The sequence below is a fragment of the Heterodontus francisci genome, chromosome 15, assembly GCF_036365525.1.
Source record: "Heterodontus francisci isolate sHetFra1 chromosome 15, sHetFra1.hap1, whole genome shotgun sequence".
Classification (NCBI taxonomy): Eukaryota; Metazoa; Chordata; class Chondrichthyes; order Heterodontiformes; family Heterodontidae; genus Heterodontus; species Heterodontus francisci.
This window is the reverse complement of record NC_090385.1, coordinates 1,207,084-1,232,162: the sequence shown is the minus strand read 5'-3', so window position 1 is coordinate 1,232,162 and position 25,079 is coordinate 1,207,084. Positions and strand designations below refer to the sequence as shown.

Below are 25,079 nucleotides of genomic sequence, written 5' to 3'. Positions count from 1 at the left end.
CCTGTCACACCCTGGAAGAATTTTGTAAATTTCAATGAGATCACCTCTCATTCTTTGAAATTCTAGAGAATACACGCTCAGTTTCTGCAATCTCTCGTTATAAGACGAACCCACCATCAGCGATTAATCTGGTGACCTTCCGTTGCACTCCCTCTATGGCAAGTATATCTTTCCTTAGATAAGCAGAGCAAAACTGAACACAACACTCCAGGTGCAGTCTCACCAAGGCTTTATACAATTGGAGCCATACATCTTTACTCCTGTACTCAAATCCCCTTGTAATGAAGGCCAACATATCATTTGCCTTAACTGATTGCTGCACCTGCAAACTAGCTTTTAGTGACTCATGACAAGGACACCCAGGTCTCTTTGGACATCAACACTTTCCAACCTCCCAACATTTAAGAAATACTCTGCCTTTCTGTTTTTTTTCCACTAAAGTAGATCACTTCACACTTACATTATATTCCATCTGCCATGTTCTTGCCCATTCGCTGAGCTTGTCCAAATCCCCTTGAAGCCTCCTTGCATCCTCCTCACACCTTACACTCCCTCCTAGTTTTGTGTCATTCTCAAATTTGGAAATATTATAATTGGTCCCCATATCCAAATCATTTATATAGATTGTAAACAGCTGTGGCCCCACTTGTAGCAGCCTGCCATCCTGAGAATGACCCATTTATTCCTAAACTCTGCTTTGTGCCGGTTAACAATTCTCAATCCATTGCAGTATTTTACCCCCAATCCCATGTGCTCTAATTGTGTTTACTAAGTTCATGTGTGGGACCTTATCAAAAGCCTTCTGAAAATCCAAATACACCACATCCACTGGTTCTCCTTTATCTATGCTACAAGTAACATCCTCAAAAAACTCCAACAGGTTTGTCAAATATAACTTCCCTTTCATAAATCCATGTGGACTCTGCCCAATCATATCTTTATTTTCCAAGTGATCAGTTATCTCATCCTTTATAAGAAATTCTAACATTTTTCCTACTATTGACGTCAAACTAACAGTAGTTAAAACTGTAGTTCTCCGTTTTCTCTCTCGCTCCCTTCTTAAATATTGGGGTTACATTTGCTACTTTCCAAGTCTGCAGGAACCCTTCCAGAATCTATAGAATTTTGAAAGATAACCACCATTTACTATCTCTATAGCCACCTCCTTCAGTACTCTGGGATGTAGCTCATCTGGTCCAGGGGACTTATCAACTTTCAATCCAATTAATTTTTCAAGTACTACCTCTTTATTGATACTAGTTACTTTCAGTTCCTCATTTTTACAAGGTTACATTAGTTTGCTAGTATTTCTGGGAGATTTTCTATGTCTTCCTCCATGAAGTCAGACACAAAGTAATTGTTTAGTCTCTCCGCCATTTCCTCATTCTCCACCACAAACTCTCCTGTCTCCGCCTGCAATGGACCCACATTTGTCTTTGCTAATCGTTTGCTTTACGCATACCTAAGGAAGCTTTCACAGTCTGCTTTTATGTTTCTAGCTAGCTTATATTCATATTCTCTTTTCCCTTTCCTTTTCAGTTTCTTGGTCCTCCTTTGTTGGATTCTAAATTGCTCCCACTCCTTGGGCTTACCACTTTTTCTGGTGACCTTATAATCCACTTTCTTTGACCTAATGCAATCCTTAACTTCTTTTGTTAGCCACAGTTGATTCGCCTTTCCTGTTGGGTTTTTGCGTCTTTGAGGAATGGATATATGTTGTAAACCATATAATATTTCTTTAAATAATAGCCATTGCCTGTCTATGATCAAATCTTTTAATGCATATTCCTAAACCACCATAGCCAACTTGCCCCTCATACCTTCATAGTTTCCTTTGTTCGGATTTCAGACCCTAGTTTCAGAATGAACTATATCTCTTTCAAACTTAATGTAGAATTCTATCATATTGTGGTCACTATTGCCTAATGGCTCCTTTACATCAAGATTATTAATTAGGCCTTTCTCATTTCATAATACTAAATATAAAGTGGCCCAAACTCTAGTTCGTTCTTCAACATACTGCTCCAGAAACCCATCTCGTACACATTCCAGGAATTCATCCTCCACAGCATTAGTGCTAATTAGGTTTACCCAATCTATATGTAAATTGAATTTACCCATTATTACTGTAGTGCCCATGCTACATGCAGCTCTAATTTCCTGATTTATACCATGCCCAACATTATGACGACAGTTGGGTGGCCTATAAACAACTCCCACCAATGTTTGCTGCCCCTTGCTGTTTCTTAACCCCAACAAAACTGATTCTACATCTTGCTCCTTTGATCCAAGATCCTCTCTCACTAATGTACTGATCTCTTCCTTAATTAACAGCGCTACTTCACCTCCTTTTTCCCTCTGCCTATCGCTCCTAAATGACAAATATCCCTGAATATTCACTTCCTAGTCAGTAATGCTCCATCCATCAATATTGGCGACCACGCTCTGGAAGTGGTTCAAGAGTTCACCTACCTAGGCTCAACTATCACCAGTAACCTGTCTCTAGATGCAGAAATCAACAAGCGCATGGGTAAGGCTTCCACTGCTATGTTCAGACTGGCCAAGAGAGTGTGGGAAAATGGCGCACTGACACGGAACACAAAAGTCCGAGTGTATCAGGCCTGTGTCCTCGGTGCCTTGCTCTATGGCAGCGAGGCCTGGACAACGTATGCCAGCCAAGAGCGACGTCTCAATTCATTCCATCTTCGCTGCCTCCGGAGAATACTTGGCATCAGGTGGCAGGACCGCATCTCCAACACAGAAGTCCTCGAGGCTGCCAACATCCCCAGCTTGTACACACTACTGAGTCAGTGGCGCTTGAGATGGCTTGGCCATGTGAGACGCATGGAAGATGGCAGGATCCCCAAAGACATATTGTACAGCGAGCTCGCCACTGGTATCAGACCCACCGGCCGTCCACGTCTCCGCTTTAAAGACGTCTGCAAACGCGACATGAAATCCTGTGACATTGATCACAAGTCGTGGGAGTCAGTTGCCAGCGTTTGCCAGAGCTGGCGGGCAGCCATAAAGACAGGGCTAAAATGTGGCGAGTCGAAGAGACTTAGTAGTTGGCAGGAAAAAAGACAGAGGCGCAAGGGGAGAGCCAACTGTGAAACAGCCCCGACAAACATATTTCTCTGCAGCACCTGTGGAAGAGCCTGTCACTCTAGAATAGGCCTTTATAGTCACTCCAGGCGCTGCTTCATAAACCACTGACCACCTCCAGGCGCGTATCCATTGTCTGTCGAGATAAGGAGGCCCAAAAGAAAGTCCTGGTCACCCTGTAACCATATCTCTGTAATGGCAATTAGATCATACCAATTTACCTCTATTTGAGCTTTCAAATCATCTACCTTGTTGCAAATGCTGCATGCAATCAGAGAGAGTGCCCTTAACTTTGTCTTAGCATTATTCCTCATTCTGATTTTATTTGAGGTTTGCCTTTGTCTCATCTGCCTTCCAATTTCGCTTACTACTTTTCTACTTCCTGTTACCAGTTTTGGTTCCCTTCAATCTGAGCTCCCTCTTAGGTTCCCAACCCCCTGACAATCAAGTTTAAACCCTCCCCAACAGCACTGGTAAATCTCCCTGCGAGGATATTGGTCCTGGTTCTGCTAAGGTGCAACCCATTCATCTTGTACAGGTCCCACCTACCCCAGAACAGATCCCAATGCCTCCAGAAATCTGATGCCCTCCCTCCTGCACCAACTCTCCAGCCATGTGTTAAATTGCTTAATCCTCCTATTCCTATCCTCACTAGCACATGGCACTGGAAGTGATCTTGAGGTTACTGCTTTTGACGTCCTGCTTTTTCATTTCTTTCCTAACTCCTTAAACTGCGCTCTCAGGACCTCATCCCTCTTCTTACCTATGTGATTGCTACCAATGTGGGCCATAAGCTCTGGCAGTTCACCTTCCTCCAGAGGAATGCCCTGCAGCCGCTCTGTGACATCCTTGATCGTGGCTCCGGGGAGGCAACATACCATCCCGGTGTCACGTGCGAGGTGATGCATTTTGGAAGATCCAATTCAAGAGTGAACTATACGTAAATGGAAAAGTCCTGGGGAAAATTGATGTACAGAGAGATTTGGGTGTTCAGGTCCATTGTTCCCTGAAGGTGGCAACGCAGGTCAATAGAGTGGTCAAGAAGGCATACGGCATACTTTCCTTCATCGGACGGGGTATTGAGTACAAGAGTTGGCAGGTCATGTTACAGTTGTATAAGACTTTGGTTCGGCCACATTTGGAATACTGCGTGCAGTTCTGGTCGCCACATTACCAAAAGGATGTGGATGCTTTGGAGAGGGTGCAGAGGAGGTTCACCAGGATGTTGCCTGGTATGGAGGGCGCTAGCTATGAAGAGAGGTTGAGTAGATTAGGATTATTTTAATTAGAAAGACGGAGGTTGAGGGGGGACCTGATTGAGGTGTACAAAATCATGAGAGGTATAGACAGGGTGGATAGCAAGAAGCTTTTTCCCCAGAGTGGGGGATTCAATTACAAGGGGACACGAGTTCAAAGTGAAAGGGGAAAAGTTTAGGGGGGATATGCGTGGAGAGGGTGGTGGGTGCATGGAACGCATTGCCAGCGGAGGTGGTAGACGCGGGCACGATAGCGTCTTTTAAGATGTATCTAGACAGATACATGAATGGGCAGGAAGTAAAGAGATACAGACCCTTAGAAAATAGGTGACAGGTTTAGATAGAGGATTTGGATCGGCGTAGGCTTGGAGGGCCGAAGGGCCTGTTCCTGTGCTATAATTTTCTTTGTTCTTTGTCTCCGGCCGCAGAAACACCTGTCAGTTCCTCTAACTAACAAATCCCCTTTCACTATTCTTCCTCCCTTTCTGTGCAACAGGGCCACCTGTGGTGCCACAGATTTGGCTCTTGCTGCACTCCTGAGGAACCCTCGCCCTCACCAATATCCAAAATAGAAAACAGGTTAGCAAGTGAGATTGATTCAGGGTACTCCTGCACTACCTGCCTGGTTCTCTTAAACTGCCTAGCGTTTACCCATTTCCTCTCTGTCTGCACATTCTGAACCTCTGGTGTGACCACCTACCTAAATGTGCTATCCACGCAGTTCTCTGGCATGCAGGTGCACCAGTGACTCCAGCCGCCGCTCGAGTTCCGAAACCTGGAGCTCAAGCTTCTGCAGCTGTTGACACTTCCTGCAGATGTGTTTGTCAAGGACACATGGTGCGTCCACGACCTTCCACAGACTACAGGAGGCACATTCCACTCAGTTGAGCTGCCCTGACATACCTTAGCTTTACAAACTAATTATTGTTTGTGTAATAAGTAGAACAACTTACCAGTTACTTGCCAATCAGCCTTTTCCCCTCTACTGAAGAAAGAACCGAACAGTGGAGGCAACCTATCAGCTTTCCAGTGATGTCACTGTTCATTTTTTTTTCACTCCCCAAACCCTGGGCGCGCCAACTTCCAGCCACAGCCTGCCTCCTCCGCTCTCCCAGGTAATTGTGGGCCTCGAGCCCTGGTCTTGATTTACAGTTCCATCGCCGGTTGCGATTCCTCCCAGGCCCGCTGCCTCTCCACTCTCCCAGGTAAGTTTGACCTAGGACACTGCCCTGAGGAACTCCTGTAGCGATGTCCTGGGGCTTAGATGTTTGACCTCCAACAATCACAACCATCTTCCTTTGTGCTAGGTATGACTCCAAACAGTGGAGTGTTTTCTCCCATATTCCCATTGTCTTCAATTTTGCTAAGACTCCTTGATGCTACACTCGGTGGAACGCAACCTTGATGTCAAGGTCAGTCACTCTCACCTCACCTCTTGAATTCAGCTCTTTTGTCAATGTTTGGACCAAGGCTGTAATGAGGTGTGGATCCAAGTGACCCTGATACGATGCAAACCGAGCATCAGTGAGCAAGTTATTGCAGTGTACATGCCACTTGATAGCATTGTCGACGACACCTTCTGTCACTTTGCTGATAATGGAGGAGACTGTGCTGGAACAACTTTGCATTTCCAAGCAAAAACATCAAGACATATCCATCCCAATTGTTACGACCGACCGCTCCAGTCAAAGACCCCAATCAAAATATACGATTCTGATTGTGGTGGGAGAGATGCACTGATAATTCAATCCCGTCACTCCACAGATTGCCTAACATATCATTTAAAACTTTCCAAATTAAAGAAAGACACAGCCAAATTGTATCATCTATTAACCTCCGAATCAAGCTAACCAAACCAGGTGTCGTTAAATCAATAAATTAACTCTTTAATTAGAAGAACTACATTTTTAAACACTATGAAGATATAAACAACATTTAAAATAGAAAAAATTAGAGTCCTTGCAAATTTACAGTCCAATGTTGCTCGAAGTCCTCACAGGATGTTGCTCTCCTTCTCTAGCGAATTTAAACAATTAGCGACTTGCAAACACTTTCAACAGAATCAATCTGACTTTCGAGTTTTTGAGGGATAAAAGATTGTCACAGTCTAACTTCCCTTTCTTCAATTTAAATTACCAGAGATCTCTGTTTTTGGCTTGATGTTTTAGAATTTTGAGAGATAATAATTAAACAGACTAAAATCCTCTTCCTTCAGTTTAAACGGTTGAGAGCTCTTTTTCAGGTGTACTCATCACAGCTGTGCTCTGTGTCTCCTGTCTGTCTGTTAGAAGATACTGTCTCACTAAAAGCCAGTTCAAACTGAATTGAAACAAATGTATCTTATCAGGCTCACTCCCAGTGGCTGTTTCCATGGTATCAAGAATGCACCCTTTGAATCACAGTCTCCAAATGGCTGTTTCTAAGGCAACGAAAATGCACCTTCCTATAACTCCTAAGGCTTGCCGGCTCTTAAAGTAATACTGATCCCTTGCAAGCCTTAAAGGCAAACCGCATATTCCAAAAAAAAACTACAGGACCATGACAATGCCTGCCAATCTGGCAAGTGCAATGCTGGAATTCTTAAAGAAAGTGTCTGAATATCATAAACCAATAGAGGGAAATCATAGAAATTTACAGAATCTTGTCATTCAAACTCCCAAATAGTTTAGCTTACTGTTTTCAGAGTTTTCCCATTGGAATCACTGAAGTTTTCATTCTACAGTCATTATCTGCATGATGATGCCAACTTTTATTCCGTAGAGGAAGGGCTGGACAAGAGTTACCAGGTTAGCTGATTTATTGCACTCTTAGTAAAACCCTCTATTCCTGTTATATCGTGTAAGGAACTCTTTTACATTTATTATATATAGCAGGGTAGATTTCAGTGTGTGGCATACATAGATGGGTGGAGTAACTGGCACGGCCAGCTAATAGCACCAGAAAGCCTCATTTTAATATTCCAATATTTGAGAATTGCTGAAAATAAGAGACATGTTGTCGAAGCTTTTCATCTTGCACTCATCAGGACAATACGCAAGAATAACCAATGGATGGGAAAACAACAGCTTATACTGCATGAGAAGACAGTGCTGATTGGTTGGCAAGTGAACTCTGACTGGTAGAGGCTTTATTCTGGAGAATGCACCAGTTTACAGTGACTGACAGTTTGAAATTTAAACCAGGCAGCTTGATTGGTCAAGGCATTGTCCTGAGGAATGAAGCAGCGAATGGCTGTCACTTATTTGTGGGCTATTTAATCTTAGTACTCTAGTTGTCTACCTCTATTGAAGAATTCATGGCTGCGATTTTACAGCAAGCTTATTGAGTGGTAATCAATATTTAGCAACATGATATCGCAGTCTGCATACAGTATGAACACTTTTTCACCACAAGCGAGCAACTCTATTCTAAAAGAGCTTACTTCACATTTCTATTAATAAATATAACATATCAAATAGAAGCTCTGGTTCACACTGTGGCATTTATTAGTTTATACCATTTCTCATCTGAGCTGCTAGGATGTCTAGATAACATGACACTTCATTCATCTCCCAACGGCTGAATGGTTTAGCTTAGAGATACAGCACTGAAACAGGCCCTTCGGCCCACCGAGTCTGTGCCGACCATCAACCACCCATTTATACTAATCCTATACTAATCCCATATTCCTACCACATCCCCACCTTCCCTAGATTCCCCTACCACCTACCTATACTAGGGGCAATTTATAATGGCCAATTTACCTATCAACCTGCAAGTATTTGGGATGTGGGAGGAAACCCACGCAGACACAGGGAGAACTTGCATACTCCAAACAGGCAGTACCCAGAATTGAACCCGGGTCGCTGGAGCTGTGAGGCTGCGGTGCTAACCACTGCGCATCTAAGTCCATGACCTACCTGTTCTGGTAGAGGGTTTAAGAAGAAAACAAGTGGTTATTTTATAAATTTCAAAGCTTTCTGTGTACTGCATGTTTAAAAGTATACTAACTAACTAAAGCAGTGTCAGCTGTAGCTCAATTGGTAGCACTCTCACCTGAGTCACTTGGTTCCAGGTTCAAGTCCCACTCCAGGGCTTGAGCACAAAAACCAAGGTTGACACTCCAGTGCAGTATTGGGGGAGTGCTGCACTGTTGGAGGTGCTGTCTTAACTCCTGCAACCAAGTGGACTACAGGCGTAAGGGTTCTTGCCCTTCCTCTGAATTCAGTCTATAGGATCAAGAGGGAGGTGCAGATGCTGTGCAAATCTGTGTCTCCAAATCCTGCCCAGGCTACGCAGCCAAAAACAAATGTACAGGACACTTCACCCTTCAAGTGCAGCAGATGATTTCATCTGACCTCACCAAAGTTCTGAGACTGCATTTCCATCATCACTCACAGATGGAAGGATGCCAATTATTGAGCACATTCAGAGAATGAATTTTTAAAAAATCACTGGGGTAAAAAAACAGAACTACATATTAACAGCGGTGCATTGGACTGAGATAAGGATTCAATAGTTGGTTAAAAATCCTTACGCAGTAACTCTTCAAGCGGATGAAGTCTACTGTCATTGGGATTGACTGGTCACTATTCCGATTCAGTGCTTTGATGTAGTCTAAAAGATCAGCAAAAAACTTATAGCCACCCTTGAGTACACAGAGGGCGACAATGTGGTGATCTCCCATTGCTTTCATTATATCCCTCGCCAAACGTTCAGTCCTGCGGACAGAGAAAGAGAATAAGAATTGCATTCACGTCTTTTGAATTAGTCTAAAACTAGTCCATGAAAATTCAGCACAGAAAAAAATGACTCCATGATTTGCTTCCTCAGGCCAAATGCTTCCAAATCACTCCTTGCCATTTTGTACGTACAAGTGAATGATTCCTCTCCCCGTAACCAAAATTAGCAGCTCCAAACCAGGTTAGGACTGGAACTGAAGTCTGTGTAAAATTAACTCTTAATTCAACCATTTGTCGTGAGTCGCTTCAAAACAACAAAATAACAACAGCTGAAAAGAGCAGAAAGAAGATACCAATTTGTATTTAGAATCATAGAATGATTCCAGCACAGGAGGCTGCCATTCGGCCCATCATGTCTCTGCCAGCTCTCTGTAGGAGCAACTTGGCTAGTCCCACTCCCTGCCCTTGCCCCACAGTCTTGCAAATTTCTTCTCTTCAGATAATTATCCAACACCCCTTTGAAAGCCACAATTGAATCTGCCATCACCACACTCTCAGGCAGTGCATTTCAGATACTAACCACTTGCTGCATAAAAAAGATTTTCCTCATGTCACTTTTGGTTCTTTTGCCATTCACCTTAAATCTGTGCTCTCTGGTTCTGTATCCTTCCACCAATGGGAACAGTTTCTCCCTATCTACTCTGTCCAGACCCCTCATGATTTTGAACATCTCTTGCAAATCTTCTCTCAACCTTCTCTTCCGAAAGAACAGCCCCAGTTTCTCCAATCTGTCCTCATAACTAAAGTCCCTCATCCCTGGAATATTCTTTTCTGCGCCTTCACATCTTTCAGAAAGCATGATGCCCAGAATTGGACACAATATGCCAGTTGAGGTTGAACCAGGGTTTCATAAAAGGTTCACCATAACTTCCTTGCTTTTGTACTCTATGCCCCTATTTATAAAGCCCAGGATCCTGTATACCTTATTAACCACTTTCTCAACCTGCCCTGCCATTTTTAATGATTTGTGACGGTATACCCCCAGGTCCCTCTGCTCCTACACCCCCTTTAGAATTGCATCCTTTATTTTGTATTGCCTCTCCTCATTCTACCTACCAAATGTATCTCTTCACACTTGTCTGCATTAAGTTTCACCTGACATGTGTCTGCCCATTCCACCAACCTGTCTATGCCCTCTTGAAGTTTATCGCTATCCTTCTCACTGTTCACAATACTTCCAAGTTTTGTGCCATCTGCAAATTTTGAAATGTGCTCTGCACACCCAAGTCTAGGTCATTAACATAGATCAAGAAAAGCAATGGTCCTAATATCGATCCCTGGGGAACCCCACCCTACCGTCCTCCAGCCCAAAAAGCAACTAACCATTCACCACTACCCTCTGTTTCCTATCTGTTTTCTATTTCCTTTGTGTGAAGAAGTGCTTCCAACATCACCCCTAAATGGCCTAGCTCTATTATTAAGGTTATGCCTCCTAGTGCTGGACTCCCCACAGAAAATATGTTCTCTTTACCTAATCTATCATCCTTTAATCATCTTAAAATACCTCAATAACATTAATCTTCCATATTCAAGGCAATACAAGACCAGTCTTTGCAGCCTGTCCTCATAATTTAATTCCTTTGGCCCTGTTATCATTCTGGTGAATCTACACTGCTCTCCCACCAAGGTCAATAACATATCCTTCCTGAGGTGCGGTTGTCCTAAAATTGAATGCAGTTACTCCAGATGGGGTCTAACCAGAGCTCTGTGGAACTAACATAACTCCCACCCTTTGTTTGCCAGACCTCTTGACATAAAGGCCAATACTCCATTGGCCGTTTAAACCATTTTATTTCATCCACTAGCTTTTAGCGCTTTCTGTATTTGGAGAGAAGAGTGGGTCTAAGATGAATATTTCAAACTTAAATAAGAGCAACTAAGTGGGCAAGAGAGGAAGAGCAATAGTAATAGGGGATTCTATAGTCAGGGGAACAGATAGGCGCTACTGTGGCCGTCAACGTGACTCCAGGATGGTGTGTTGCCTCCCTGGTGCCAGGGTCCAGGATGTCACTGAACGGCTGCAGGGCATCCTGAAAGGGGAGGGTGATAAGGCAGAGGTCATGGTACACGTTGGTACCAATGACATAGGTAGAAAGAGGGATGAGGTCGTGCATCAAGAATTCAGGGAGTTAGGCAGTAGACTAAAAAGCAGGACCTCTCGGGTTGTAATCTCTGGATTACTCCCAGTGCCACGTACTAGCGAGTATAGAAATAGGAGAATAGCACAGATGAACGCGTGGCTTAAGAGTTGGTGCAGGAGGGAGGGTTTTAGATTCCTGGACCACTGGGACTGTTTCTGGGGAAGGTGGGATCTGTACAAGCGGGACGGTCTACATCTGAACCAGAGGGGGACTAATATCCTTGCTGGCGGGTTTGCTAGTGTTGTTGGGAGGAGTTTAAACTAATGTGGCAGGGGGAGGGGATGCAGACTCCTAGCAGAATAGGGACACAGCTAAACACAGGAAAGCGAACAAGTCAGAGGGAATACAGCGGAAGTAAGTTTCAAGGGAGTAATGCCAGGAGTATTGCAGGTAAAACGGATGAGTGAAGGGCAATGATTGACATGTGGAATTGTGATATAGTAGCCATCACGGAGACATGGTTGAGGGAGGGGCAGGATTGGCAACTCAATATTCCGGGATATAGAATCTTCAGGCGAGACAGAGGAGGGGATAAAAGAGGAGGGGGCATTGCAATATTAGTTAAGGAGTCAGTTACTGCAGTAAGGAGAGATGATATCTTGGAGGGGGCATTAAATGAAGCTTTATGCGTAGAGTTTAGGAATAAAAAAGGGACAGCCACATTGCTAGGTGTTTATTATAGACCCCCAGATAGTCAGTGGGAAATTGAGGAGCAAATATGTGCACAATTTGCAGAGGTGTGTAAAAATAATAGGGTAATTATATTAGGTGATTTCAACTTTCCCAACATTAATTGGGATAGTCATCGTGTTAAGGGCTTAGATGGAGTAGAGTTCTTAAAATGTATACAGGAGAACTTTTTAGCTCAATATGTAGAGGATCCAACAAGGGAGGGTGCAGTGTTGGACCTAATTCTGGGGAATGAAGCCGGACAGGTGGTTGATGTGTTGATGGGGGTGCATTTTGGTGATAGCGAACACAACATGGTACAATTTAAGCTTGTTATGGAGAAAGAAATAGACAAGTTGCAAAAAAAGGTTTTGGATTGGGGGAGAGCAAATTTTAGTAAAATAAGGCAGGATCTGGCCAAGGTAGACTGGAAAGAGTTACTTGTCGGGAAATCTACAGAAGAGCAGTGGGGGGCATTCAAAAAGGAAATGGGGAGGGTACAGGCCCAACATGTTCCCTCTAGGGTAATAGGTCGGAGCAACAAGCCCAGAGAACCATGGACGACCAGAAACATTCAGGGTACGATGAGAAGGAAAAGAGAGACTTTTAGCAAATACAAGGAGAGCAAATCAATGGAAGCATTAGTGGAGTACAGGAAGTGTAGGATGGAGCTTAAGAAAGCAATTAGGAGAGCAAAGAGGGGATATGAGAAAGCTCTGGCTGGTAAAAATAGGGAAAATCCCAAGAAATTCTATAAGTATATCAATGGGAACAGGATAACTAGGGAAAGAGCAGGACCCGTTAGGGACCAAGGGGAAAATTTGTGGGTGGAGCCAGAGGACATTGGTTGGGTGTTGAACGAATACTTCACATCTGTCTTCACCCAAGAGAAAGAGGATGTAGATACGGAACTTAGAGAGAGACTGTGAGGTTCTTGAGCAAATTGTCAAAGGGAGTGACAAGGTATTGGAGGTTTTGGCAGGCTTAAAAGTGGACAAATCTCCAGGTCCGGACGATTTGTGTCCCAGGATGCTGTGGGAGACGAGGGTGGAGATTGCAGGGGCTCTGACCCAAATTTTTAATTCCTCTCTGACCATGGGGGAAGTGCCAGAGGACTGGAGAACAGCTAATGTGGTTCCACTATTTAAGAAAGGTTGTAGAGATAAGCCAGGGAACTACAGATCAGTGAGTCTCACGTCAGTGGTAGGGAAACTATTGGAGAAAATTCTGAAGGAGAGAATCTATCTCCACTTGGAGAGGCAAAATTTGCTTAGGAATAGTCAGCATAGCTTTGTCAGAGGGAGGTCATGCCTAACAAATTTGATTGAATTTTTTCAGCATGTGACCAGATGTGTAGATGAGGGTAGTGCAGTTGATGTAGTTTACATGGATTTCAGCAAAGCCTTTGACAAGGTCCCACATGGGAGACTTATCAAGAAAGCAAATGCACATGGGATACAAGGTAACTTGATAAGGTGGATTCAAAATTGGCTTAGCTGTAGGAGACAGAGAGTGATGACAGACGGCTGTTTTAGTGACTGGAAGCCAGTGTCCAGTGGTGTACCACAGGGATCTGTGCTGGGTCCCCTATTGTTTGTCATTTATATAAACGACATAGATGACTATGTGGGGGGTAGGATCAGTAAGTTTGCGGATGTCACAAAGATTGGCCGAGTGGTTAACAGTGAGGTGGAGTGTCTTGGGTTACAGGAAGATATAGACGGGATGGTCAAATGGGCAGAAAAGTGGCAGATGGAATTTAACGCTAAAAAGTGTGAGGTGATACACTTTGGAAGGAGTAATGTGACACTGGGAAGTTCCGAGGAACAAAGGGACCTTGGCGTGTTTGTCCATAGATCTCTGAAGGCAGAAGGCAAAAAGCATATGGGACACTTGCCTTTATCAATCGAGGCATAGATCACAAAAGCAGGGAGGTCATGTTGGAGTTGTACAGAACTTTGGTAAGGCCACAGCTGGAGTACTGTGTGCAATTCTGGTCACCACAATATAGGAAGGAAGTGATTGCATTGGAGGGGGTGCAGAGGCGATTCACCAGGATGTTGCCTGGGATGTAACATTTAAGCTATGAAGAAAGGTTGGATAGGCTTGGGTTGTTTTCGCTGGAGCAGAGAAGACTGAGGGGTGACCTGATCGTGATGTACAAGATTATGAAGGGCATGGACAGGGTGGATAGGGAGCAGCTGTTCCCCTTAGTTGAAGGGTCAGTTACGAGGGGACACAAGTTTAAGGTGAGGAGCGGGAGGTTTAAGGGGGATTTGAGGAAGAACTTTTTTACCCAGAGGGTGGTGATGGTCTGGAATGCCCTGCCTGGGAGGGTGGTAGAGGCAGTTTGCCTCACATCCTTTAAAAAGTACCTGGATGAGCACTTGGCACATCATAACATTCAAGGTTATGGGCCAAGTGCTGGCAAATGGGATTAGGTAGACATGTCAGGTGTTTTAATGCATCGGTGCAGACTCGATGGGCCGAAGGGCCTCTTCTGCACTGTATTATTCTGTGATGAAAGCTGAGCGAGCTGAAGTGAACTGGGTTACGAGATTAGGACATAGATCATTAGAGAAGCAGTGGCAGACACTTTATTTCAGAATACTCAGGATAAGTATATTCCTACTATAAAGAAAAATTCTAAGGGGAGGGCCCACAATTCCCGTGGTTAACTAAAGAAGTTATAGAAAGCATCAAACTTAAGGAAAAAGCATATATTTGCACAAAGTTTAGTGGCAGGTCAGATGATTGGTCAGAATATAAGGAACGGCAGAGAATGACTAAAAGGTTAATCAGGAGAAAGAAATTAGAATATGAGAGGAAGCTAGCCAGAAATGTAAAAAAGGATAGCAAGAGTTTCTACAGGTATTTAAAAAGGAAAAAAGTAAAGTGAGCGTTTGTCCTCTAGAGAATGAGATTGGAGAGTTAATAGTGATAAGGAAATGGCAGATGAAATGAAAAAATATTTTGCTTCTGTCTTCACTATGGAGGATACGAAAAACATTTCAGTAATCGATATAAATAAAGAGGTGGAAGGAAGAGAGGAACTTGGTGAAATTACAATCACCAGGGAAGCGGTATTGAGCAAACTGATGGAGCTGCGGGCTGGCAAGTCCCTGGGTCCTGATGGACTTCATCCTGGGGTCCTAAAAGAGGTAGTAGATGCGTTGGTGTTAATTTTTCAAAATTCGCTAGATTCCGGAAAGGTTCCATCAGACTGGAAAGTAGCAAATATAACCCCTCTATTCAAGAAGGGTGGGGGGGGGGGGGGATGCAGAGAACAGGTAACTATCGGCCAGTTAGCTTGACGTCTGTCGTGGGTAAGGTGTTAGAATCGATCCTTATGGAGGCTATAGCTGGACACTTAGAAAAACTCAAGGTAATCAGGAATAGTCATCGTGGTTTTGTGAAAGGGAAATCATGTGTAACTAATTTATTGGAGTTCTTTGAAGGAGTAGCATGCGCTGTGGATAAAGGGGAGCCCGTTGACGTACTGTACTTGGATTTCCAGAAGGCATTTGACAAGGTGCCACATAAAAGGTTATTGCGCAAAGTAGAAACTCATGGTGTTGGGGGTAACATATTAGCATGGACAGAAGATTGGCTGGCTGGCAGAAAACAGAGAGTATACATAAATGGGTCCTTTTCTGATTGGCAGGATGTGACGAGTGGAGTCCCGCAGGGGTCTGTGCTGGGGCCTCAACTTTTTACAATTTATATCAATGACTTAGATGAGGGGAGCGATGGCATGGTAGCTAAATTTGCAGATGACATAAAGCTAGGTAGGAAAGTATATTGTAAAGAGGATATCGGGTGGTTGCAGACCGATATAGATAGGTTGAGTGAGTGGGCAAAAATCTGGCAGATGAAGTATAATGTGGGAAAATGTGAAGTTGTTCACTTTGGTATAGGATAGTGATGAGGAGAAATTTTTTCTCAAAGGGTTGTGCAATTTTGGAACTCTTTGCCTCAGAAGGTGGTGGAGGCAGGGTCATTGAATATTTTTAAGGCGGAGATAGATTGATTCCCTTGTCTAACAAGAATCTATTATCTTGGGTAAATGGGAATGTGGAATTCGAGACACAAACAGATTAACCTGATCTTATTGAATGGCCTTCTGCTCCTAATTCGTATGTTCGTATGACTCCTAAATCCTTCTCCGCTTTCCTAGCATTTAGAAAATAATCCGGTCTATCTTGCTTGGGATCCAAAGTGGATGACCTCACATTTCCCCATATTGAACTCCAACTGCCAGTGTTTTCCATTCACTTAATCGATCAATGACCCTTTGCCACTTCCTGCCCCCGTCTGTTCTATTGACTTTCATTTTTTTTATTCATTCATGGGATGTGGGTGTCACTGGCGATGCCAGCATTTATTGCCCATCCCTAATTTCCCTTGAGAAGGTGGTCGTGAGCTGCCTTCTTGAACTGCTGCAGTCCATGTGAGGTAGGTACACCCACAGTGCTGTTAAGAAGGGAGTTCCAGGATTTTGACCCAGCGTCAGTGAAGGAACGGCGATATAGTTCCAAGTCAGGATGGTCTGTGACTTGGACAGGAACTTGCAGGTGGTGATGTTCCCATGCATCTGCTGCCCTTGTCCTTCTAGTTGGTAGAGGTCACAGGTTTGGAAGGTGCTGTCTAAGGAGCCTTGGTGCGTTGCTGCAGTGCATCTTGTAGATGGTACACACTGCTGCCACTGTGCGTCGGTGGTGAAGGGAGTGAAAGTTTGTTGATGGGGTGCCAATCAAGCGGGCTGCTTTGTCCTGGATGGTGTTGAGCTTCTTGAGTGTTGTTGGAGCTGCACCCATCCAGGCAAGTGGAGAGTATTCCATCACACTCCTGACTTGTGCCTTGTAGATGGACAGGTTTTGGGGAGTGAGGTGAGTTACTCGCCACAGGATTCCTAGCCTCTGACCTGCTCTTGTAGCCACGGTATTTATATGGCTATAGAGTTCCGAAGAAGAGTCACTGACCCGAAACGTTAACTCTGCTTCTCTTTCCACAGATGCTGCCAGACCTGCTGAGTGAATCCAGCATTTCTTGTTTTTGTTTATATGGCTACTCCAGTTCAGTTTCTGGTCAATGGTAGCCCCGAAGATGTTGATAGTGGAGATTCAGCGATGGTAATGTCATTGAATGTCAAGGGGAGATGATTAGATTGTCTCTTGTTGGAGATGGTCATTGCCTGGCACTTGTGTGGCGCGAATGTTACTTTCCACTTATCAGCCCAAGCCTGGATATTGTCCAGGTCTTGCTGCACTTCTATACGGACTGCTTCAGTATTTGAGGAGTCGCGAATGGTGCTGAACATTGTGCAATCATCAGCGAACTTCCCCACTTCTGACCTTATGATTGAAGGAAGGTCATTGATGAAGCAGCTGAAGATGGTTGGGCCTAGGACACTACCCTGAGGAACTCCTGCAGTGATGTCCTGGAGCTCAGATGATTGACCTCCAACAACCACATCCATCTTCCTTTGCACTCGGTATGACTCCAACCAGCAGAGAGTTTTCCCCCTGATTCCCATTGACTCCAGTTTTGCTAGGGCTCCTTGATGCCATACTCGGTCAAATGCTGCCTTGATGTCAAGGGCAGTCACTCTCACCTCACCTCTAACTTAATGTCATCAGTAAACTTGGATATACAGCTCTCTATCCTTTATCCAAGAAATATATAAATATTGTGAAAAACTGAGGCCCGAGTACAGATCCCTGGGGATTCCCAATGGTTGCATCAAAAGGCTCCCTCCAATTCCATACAGATTTATCCCAGTGTCTGGTCACACACTGAGCTGAAAATAATTCATGCCAATACTCTAAATGAAAATATCACCAGGTGGGGACAAGAGACTTAGGAGTCAAAGCTGCACAGCAAGAGGCCATTCAGCCCATCAAGCCCATGCTGGCTCTCTGCAGAGCAATCCAGTCAGTCCCATTCCTCGGCTTTATTCCCAGAGTCCTGTAAGTTGATTTCCCTCCAACGTCCATCCAATTTCCTTTTGAACTCATTCATCATCTCCACTTCCACCACCCTCGTAGGCAGCGAGTTCCAGGTGATAACCACTCACTACATAAAGTTTTCCTCGCATCCCCTCTGCATCTCTTGCCCAAAACCTTAAATCTGTAACCCCTAGTCCTTGTACAATCAGCTAAAGGAAACAGCTTTTCTTTGTCCGCCCTATCCAAACCTGTCATAATCTTGTACACCTCTATCAAATCTCCATGCAACCTCCTTTGTTCTAAGAACAACCCCAGCTTCTCCAACCTAACCTTGTAACTAAAATCCCTTGTTCCTGGAACCAATCTGGTAAATCTCCTCCGCATCTTCATCCTTCCTAAAGTATGGTGACCGGAACTGGAGAGGGAACCAGCAGGCAGTGCAGGGATCCCCTGTGGCCGTTTCCTTCAACAACAGGTATACCGTTTTGGATACTGTTGGGGGAGACGACTTACCAGGGGTAGGCAATGGGATACAGGTCTCTGGCACAGAGTCTGTCCCTGTTGCTCAGAAGGGAAGGGGTAAGAGGAGCAGAGCATTAGTCATTGGGGACTCCATAGTTAGGGGAACAGATAGGAGGTTTTGTGGGAACGAGAGAGACTCACGGTTGGTGTGTTGCCTCCCAGGTGCCAGGGTACGTGATGTCTCGGATCGTGTTTTTGGGATCCTCAAGGGGGAGGGGGAGCAGCCCCAAGTCGTGGTACACATAGGCACCAACGACATAGGTAGGAAGACAGATGGGGATTTAAGGCAGAAATTCAGGGAGCTAGGGTGGAAGCTTAGAGCGAGAACAAACAGAGTTGTTATCTCTGGGTTGTTGCCCGTGCCACGTGATAGCGAAGTGAGGAATAGGGAGAGAGAGGAGTTGAACACGTGGCTGCAGGGATGGTGTAGGAGGGAGGGTTTTGGTTTCCTGGATAATTGGGGCTCTTTCTGGGGTAGGTGGGACCTCTACAAACAGGATGGTCTTCACCTGAACCAGAGGGGTACCAATATCCTGGGGGGGAAATTTGCTAGTGCTCTTCGGGGGGGTTTAAACTAATTCAGCAGGGGGATGGGAACCTAAATTGTAGTTCCAGTGTGCAGGATGTTGAGAGTAGTGAGGGCCGAGATAAGGTTATAAGGACGCAAGAGGGCACTGGCAAGCAAGAGCTTGGTTTAAAATGTGTCTACTTCAACGCCAGGAGCATCCGGAATAAGGTGGGTGAGCTTGCAGCATGGGTTGGTACCTGGGATCTCGATGTTATGGCCATTTCAGAGACATGGGTAGAGCAGGGACAGGAATGGTTGTTGCGGGTTCCAGGATTTAGATGTTTCACTAAGAACTGAGAAGAGGGTAAAAGAGGGGGGGGTGTGGCATTGTTAATCAAGGGAAGTATTACAGCGGCAGAAAGGACGTTTGAGGACTCGTCTACTGAGGTAGTCTGGGCCGAGGTTAGAAACAGGAGAGGAGAGGTCACCCTGTTGGGAGTTTTCTATAGACCTCCAAATAGTTCCAGAGATGTAGAGGAAAGGATAGCGAAGATGATTCTCGACAGGAACGAGAGTAACAGGGTAGTGGTTATGGGGGACTTTAACTTTCCAAATATTGACTGGAAATACTATAGTTCTAGTACTTTAGATGGGTCTGTTTTTGTCCAGTGTGTGCAGGAGGGTTTTCTGACACAGTATGTAGACAGGCCAACCAGGGGCAATGCCACATTGGATTTGGTACTGGGTAATGAACCCGGCCAGGTGTTAGATTTAGAAGTTGGTGAGCACTTTGGTGATAGTGATCACAATTCGGTTAGGTTTACCTTAGCGATGGGCAGGGACAGGTATATACCGCAGGGCAAGAATTATAGCTGGGGGAAAGGAAATTATGATGCGATTAGGCAAGATTTAGGATGCGTAGGATGGGGAAGGAAACTGCAGGGGATGGGCACAATCGAAATGTGGAGCTTATTCAAGGAGCAGCTACTGCGTGTCCTTGAGAAGTATGTACCTGTCAGGCAGGGAGGAAGTTGTCGAGCGAGGGAGCCGTGGTTTACTAAAGAAGTTGAAGAGCTTGTCAAGAGGAAGGCGGCGGCTTATGTTAGGATGAGACGTGAAGGCTCAGTTAGGGCGCTTGAGAGTTACAAGCTAGCCAGGAAGGAGCTGAAGGGAGAGATAAGAAGAGCAAGGAGAGGACACGAGAAGTCATTGGCGGATAGGATCAAAGAAAACCCTAAGGCTTTCTATAGGTATATCAGGAATAAAAGAATGACTAAAGATAGGTTAGGGCCAATCAAGGATAGTAGTGGGAAGTTGTGTGTGGAATCGGAGGAGATAGGGGAAGTGTTAAATGAATATTTTTCGTCAGTATTTACAGTGGAGAAAGAAAATGTTGTCGAGGAGAATACTGAGATACAGACTACTAGGCTAGATGGGATTGAGGTTCACAAGGAGGAGGTGTTAGCAATTTTGGAAAGTGTGAAAATAGATAAGTCCCCTGGGCCAGATGGGATTTATCCTAGGATTCTCTGGGAAGCCAGGGAGGAGATTGCAGAGCCTTTGTCCTTGATTTTTATGTCGTCATTGTCGACAGGAATAGTGCCGGAAGACTGGAGGATAGCAAATGTTGTCCCCTTGTTCAAGAAGGGGAGTAGAGACAGCCCTGGTAATTATAGACCTGTGAGCCTTACTTCGGTTGTGGGTAAAATGTTGGAAAAGATTATAAGAGATAGGATTTATAATCATCTTGAAAAGAATAAGTTCATTAGAGATAGTCAGCACGGTTTTGTGAAGGGTAGGTCGTGCCTCACAAACCTTATTGAGTTTTTTGACAAGGTGACCAAACAGGTGGATGAGGGTAAAGCCGTGGATGTGGTCTATATGGATTTCAGTAAGGCGTTTGATAAGGTTCCCCACGGTAGGCTATTGCAGAAAATACAGAAGTATGGGATTGAAGGTGAATTAGTGCTTTGGATCAGAAATTGGCTAGCTGAAAGAAGACAGAGGGTGGTGGTTGATGGTAAATGTTCATCCTGGAGTATCGTTTCTAGTGGTGTACCGCAAGGATCTGTTTTGGGGCCACTGCTGTTTGTCATTTTTATAAATGACCTGGAGGAGGGCGTAGAAGGGTGGGTTAGTAAATTTGCGGATGACACGAAGGTCGGTGGAGTTGTGGATAGTGCCGAAGGACGTTGTAGGTTACAGAGGGACATAGATAGGCTGCAGAGCTGGGCTGAGAGATGGCAAATGGAATTTAATGCGGAAAAGTGTGAGGTGATTCACTTCGGAAGGAGTAACAGGAATGCAGAATACTGGGCTAATGGGAAGATTCTTGGTAGTGTAGATGAGCAGAGAGATCTTGGTGTCCAGGTACATAAATCCCTGAAAGTTGCCACCCAGGTTAATAGAGCTGTTAAGAAGGCATATGGTGTGTTAGCTTTTATTAGTAGGGGGATCGAGTTTAGGAGCCACGAGGTCATGCTGCAGCTGTACAGAACTCTGGTGCGGCCGCACCTGGAGTATTGTGTGCAGTTCTGGTCACCGCATTATAGGAAGGATGTGGAAGCTTTGGAAAAGGTGCAGAGGAGATTTACTAGGATGTTGCCTGGTATGGAGGGAAGGTCTTACGAGGAAAGGCTGAGGGACTTGAGGTTGTTTTCGTTAGAGAGAAGGAGGAGAAGAGGTGACTTAATAGAGACATATAAGATAATCAGAGGGCTGGACAGGGTGGATAGTGAGAGCCTTTTTCCTCGGATGGTGATGGCAAACACGAGGGGACATAGCTTTAAGTTGAGGGGTGATAGATATAGGACAGATGTCAGAGGTAGTTTCTTTACACAGAGAGTGGTAGGGGCGTGGAACGCCCTGCCTGCAACAGTAGTAGACTCGCCAACTTTAAGGGCATTTAAGTGGTCATTGGATAGACATATGGATGAAAATGGAATAGTGTAGGTCAGATGGTTTCACAGGTCGGCGCAACATCGAGGGCTGAAGGGCCTGTACTGCGCTGTAATGTTCTATGTTCTATGGACACAATGCTTGTTGTAGGGTATTCCCAAGCGCAGAGGCACCTGCAGTAAATATCATACTGTTTAAATGTTATTTGAGTAAGTAGATTCATGTAATCCTAGTGAATATATATATATATACACACACACTCATATATATGTTGAAAGTATAGCTACATATTGGTACAAAATGGAGTATTGACCCGAGGCATTGTGGGACAAGTTACTTAGCTTGCAGTTTGAACCTGGTACAGCATAGCACAGACACCGAGAGGGCCCCTCTTATCAGTGTAACTGCAGACTGCACGGCACCCTCAGGAATGCAGGCCCAATTAAAAGTGACAGTTGGAAGACTCAAGGATAATTGATGGGGCCTGAGATCATCAATGGTGATCAGGGGGCTTGCACGAGCTGATCACGTAGCCACATGATGCCTAATGAGTAATCTAATTGGTAATATGTGTAATGTATGTAATCAATAACCGTTATGATTGGACCATGTCCAGCCGGGATGGGCTGAGTAACTGTATATCTGTTGTGGATTTTCCTTTGTTCGGTGGAGAGGCATCTGGACAGCCCAGTGACCTGCTTCCCGCTGGCTGGCGTAATAAACTGTTTGACATTGGAGCAGACCTGTGTGTCAAGTGATTCTTCTAGATTCATTCCCGCTAACAATGCGATTACTGGGGCCTAACTCGAGGTTTATAAAGGTTCAGCATAACTTCCCTGTTTTTGTGCTCAATACCTCTATTTATGAAGCCCAAGATCCCATATGCATTGCAAACTACTCTCTCAATACGTCCTACCACCTTCAAAGATCTATGCACCTAAAACCACAAAAGTCTTTAGGACTGTACCATTTAGTCTATATTGCCTCTTCCTATCCCTTTGCCAAAGTGCATCAGTCACATTTCTCTGTATTCAATTTCATCTGCCACTTGTCTGCCCATTTTGCTAGCCTATCTACATTCTGTTGCTGTTGTTTGGTATCATTCTCACTGTCTGCAACACCTCCAAGTTTGGTATCATCGGCAAATTTAGAAATTTTACTCTGTATTACAATATCAAAGTCATTTATGTACATCAACAAAGGCAGTGGTCCTAGCACTGAACCTTGGGGAACACCACTGTCTACAATCCACCAGTCTGAAAAACCACGACTTGCTGTTTTGTCCTTAAGCCAATTTTTTTATCCAAGCTGACACTGACCCTCCTATTCCATGAGCCTTAATTTTCTAACCAGCCTTTAATGTGGTACTTTCTCAAAAGCTTTCTTAAAATCCAAATACACAACATCCATTGCTTTCCCTTCATCAACCTTCTGTTACTTCATCAAAATATTCAATTATATTAGTCAAGCACAATCTGACCTTTACAAATCTGTGCTGACTTTCCTTAATTAACTCAAACCTCTCTAAGTGACTGTTGATTGTTTCCCTGATTATTGTTTCCAAAACCTTACCCACTACTGATGTTAAGCTGATTGGCCTGCAGTTATTGGAATGTCATTACACCCTTTCTCGAATAAGGGTGTCACATTTGCCACTCTCCAACCCTCTGGCACCTCCCCCATATTTAGGGAAGATTGGGAGATTATGGAAAGCCCTTCCGCTCTCTCTCCAACCCCACTTCTTTTCACAACTTGGGATGCAAGCCATCCAGGCAAGACAATTTATCCTCTCTAAGCACAAGAAGTTTTTCCAGTACAACCTGCCTATCAATTTTCACCTCATCCATTACTTCTACCATCGCCGCTGCTACCGATATTTTATCAGCGTCATCTTCCTTAGTAAACAATGACACAAAGTACTTGTCATGCTAGACCCCCACCTGCCAAGAATGAGGTATATTAATTTTGCCACGTGGATATTAAATTTCAAATTGTTGTGGGAAGAGGAGAAGGCCTGTTACAAGGGCTGCCAGACACTTGGCTGGAAGACATTTACATACCAGTAGGGACAAGAGAAGATACCCCCTTATCCATTTAACCCACAATGGACTTTGAGCACCAGACATTAAAGGCAGGGAAGTGTCCAGGAAGCATTCCAGGCCCCGCTAAGATGATGCAATTCATAGAGCCAAGACGTGGTCAGACCAGTTAGTCACATGACTAACCTACTTGGCAACCTGTGGTTTTTTGAATGGTACAAACAGTTTGAACTGAGAGGGTCTGTTTGCTCCTGGACTGAAAAGACCTCTCCTGGCTGGCACGCCATGGCCTCTCCTGGCTGTTTCTCATGGAACTCCAAATCCACTGAATACACATGAACCCCAAGAGAGAAAAGTCTCCTGCAGTGAACAAAGTTTAAGAAGAATACTGGGCCCCAACGAAAAGCAAGATCTACCTGCAATCAAGGACTCTACAGTGAGCTCGAAGATCCGTAACAAAAACCCTCTCAGAGATTGCCTCAAACTTTTCCACTTTATTTCTTCTGCTCTGTCTCTATCTGCATGTGTGTATCGCATATGCATGCTAGCATGGGCACGTCATGTATCCGTAGGCGTTAACCAAATTAGGGTTTAAGTTTAATAAATTTCAACCTTTCTTCTTTAAACCTAATAAAATCTGTTTGTGCTGGTTTCTTTGCCTTATAATTGGAAAGCAGTGAACAAGGATTCACCAAGGGGGAGCTCAAAACACAGTGTGTTTAAAATAAAATCCTGTTACGATAAGACAAGGTGAAGGCTGAGAGGGGAGCCTAGACCCCTTTCTCACCTGGTCGTAACATACTCATAAGTGTTCTAACCATGTCCTGCACCTCTAAGAAAATATCACCCTCTTTGTCCCTAATCGACCCCACCCCACCCCCACTTACTCCTTACATGCTGGTAGAAGAATTTTGGGCTCCCCTTTATGTTAACTGCTATTCTATTTTCATATATAATATAAAAACAAGAAATGCTGGAAATACTCAGCAGGTCTGGCAGCATCTGTGGAGGGACAGTGACCCTTCTTCAGAACTGACAAATATTAGAAATGTAAAACGTTTTAAGCACGTAAAGCCGGGGGCGGGTGGGGGGGGGGGGGGGGGGTGGCGCAAGAGATAACAAAAGAGGTGTTGATAGGACAAGGTCACAGAGAATAACTGACCAGAAAGTCATGGAACAAAAGGCAAACGTTATGTTAATGGTTAATGGTTCTGAAGAAGGGTCACTGACCTGAAACGTTAATTCTGCTTCTCTCTCCACAGATGCTGCCAG

General features: G+C 44.5%; 1 protein-coding gene across 2 annotated transcripts in view; it reads right to left on the bottom strand.

Moving 5' to 3' along the window:
* The window catches only part of hprt1 (hypoxanthine phosphoribosyltransferase 1), a 117,734-nt gene that overhangs the window by 55,870 nt on the left and 36,785 nt on the right, over positions 1-25,079 (bottom strand). For both annotated transcript variants that reach the window (XM_068047051.1, XM_068047052.1), the window contains exon 3: positions 8,878-9,061. In XM_068047051.1, coding sequence (XP_067903152.1) covers positions 8,878-9,061 — 184 coding nt within the window. The remainder of the gene's footprint in view (positions 1-8,877; positions 9,062-25,079) is intronic.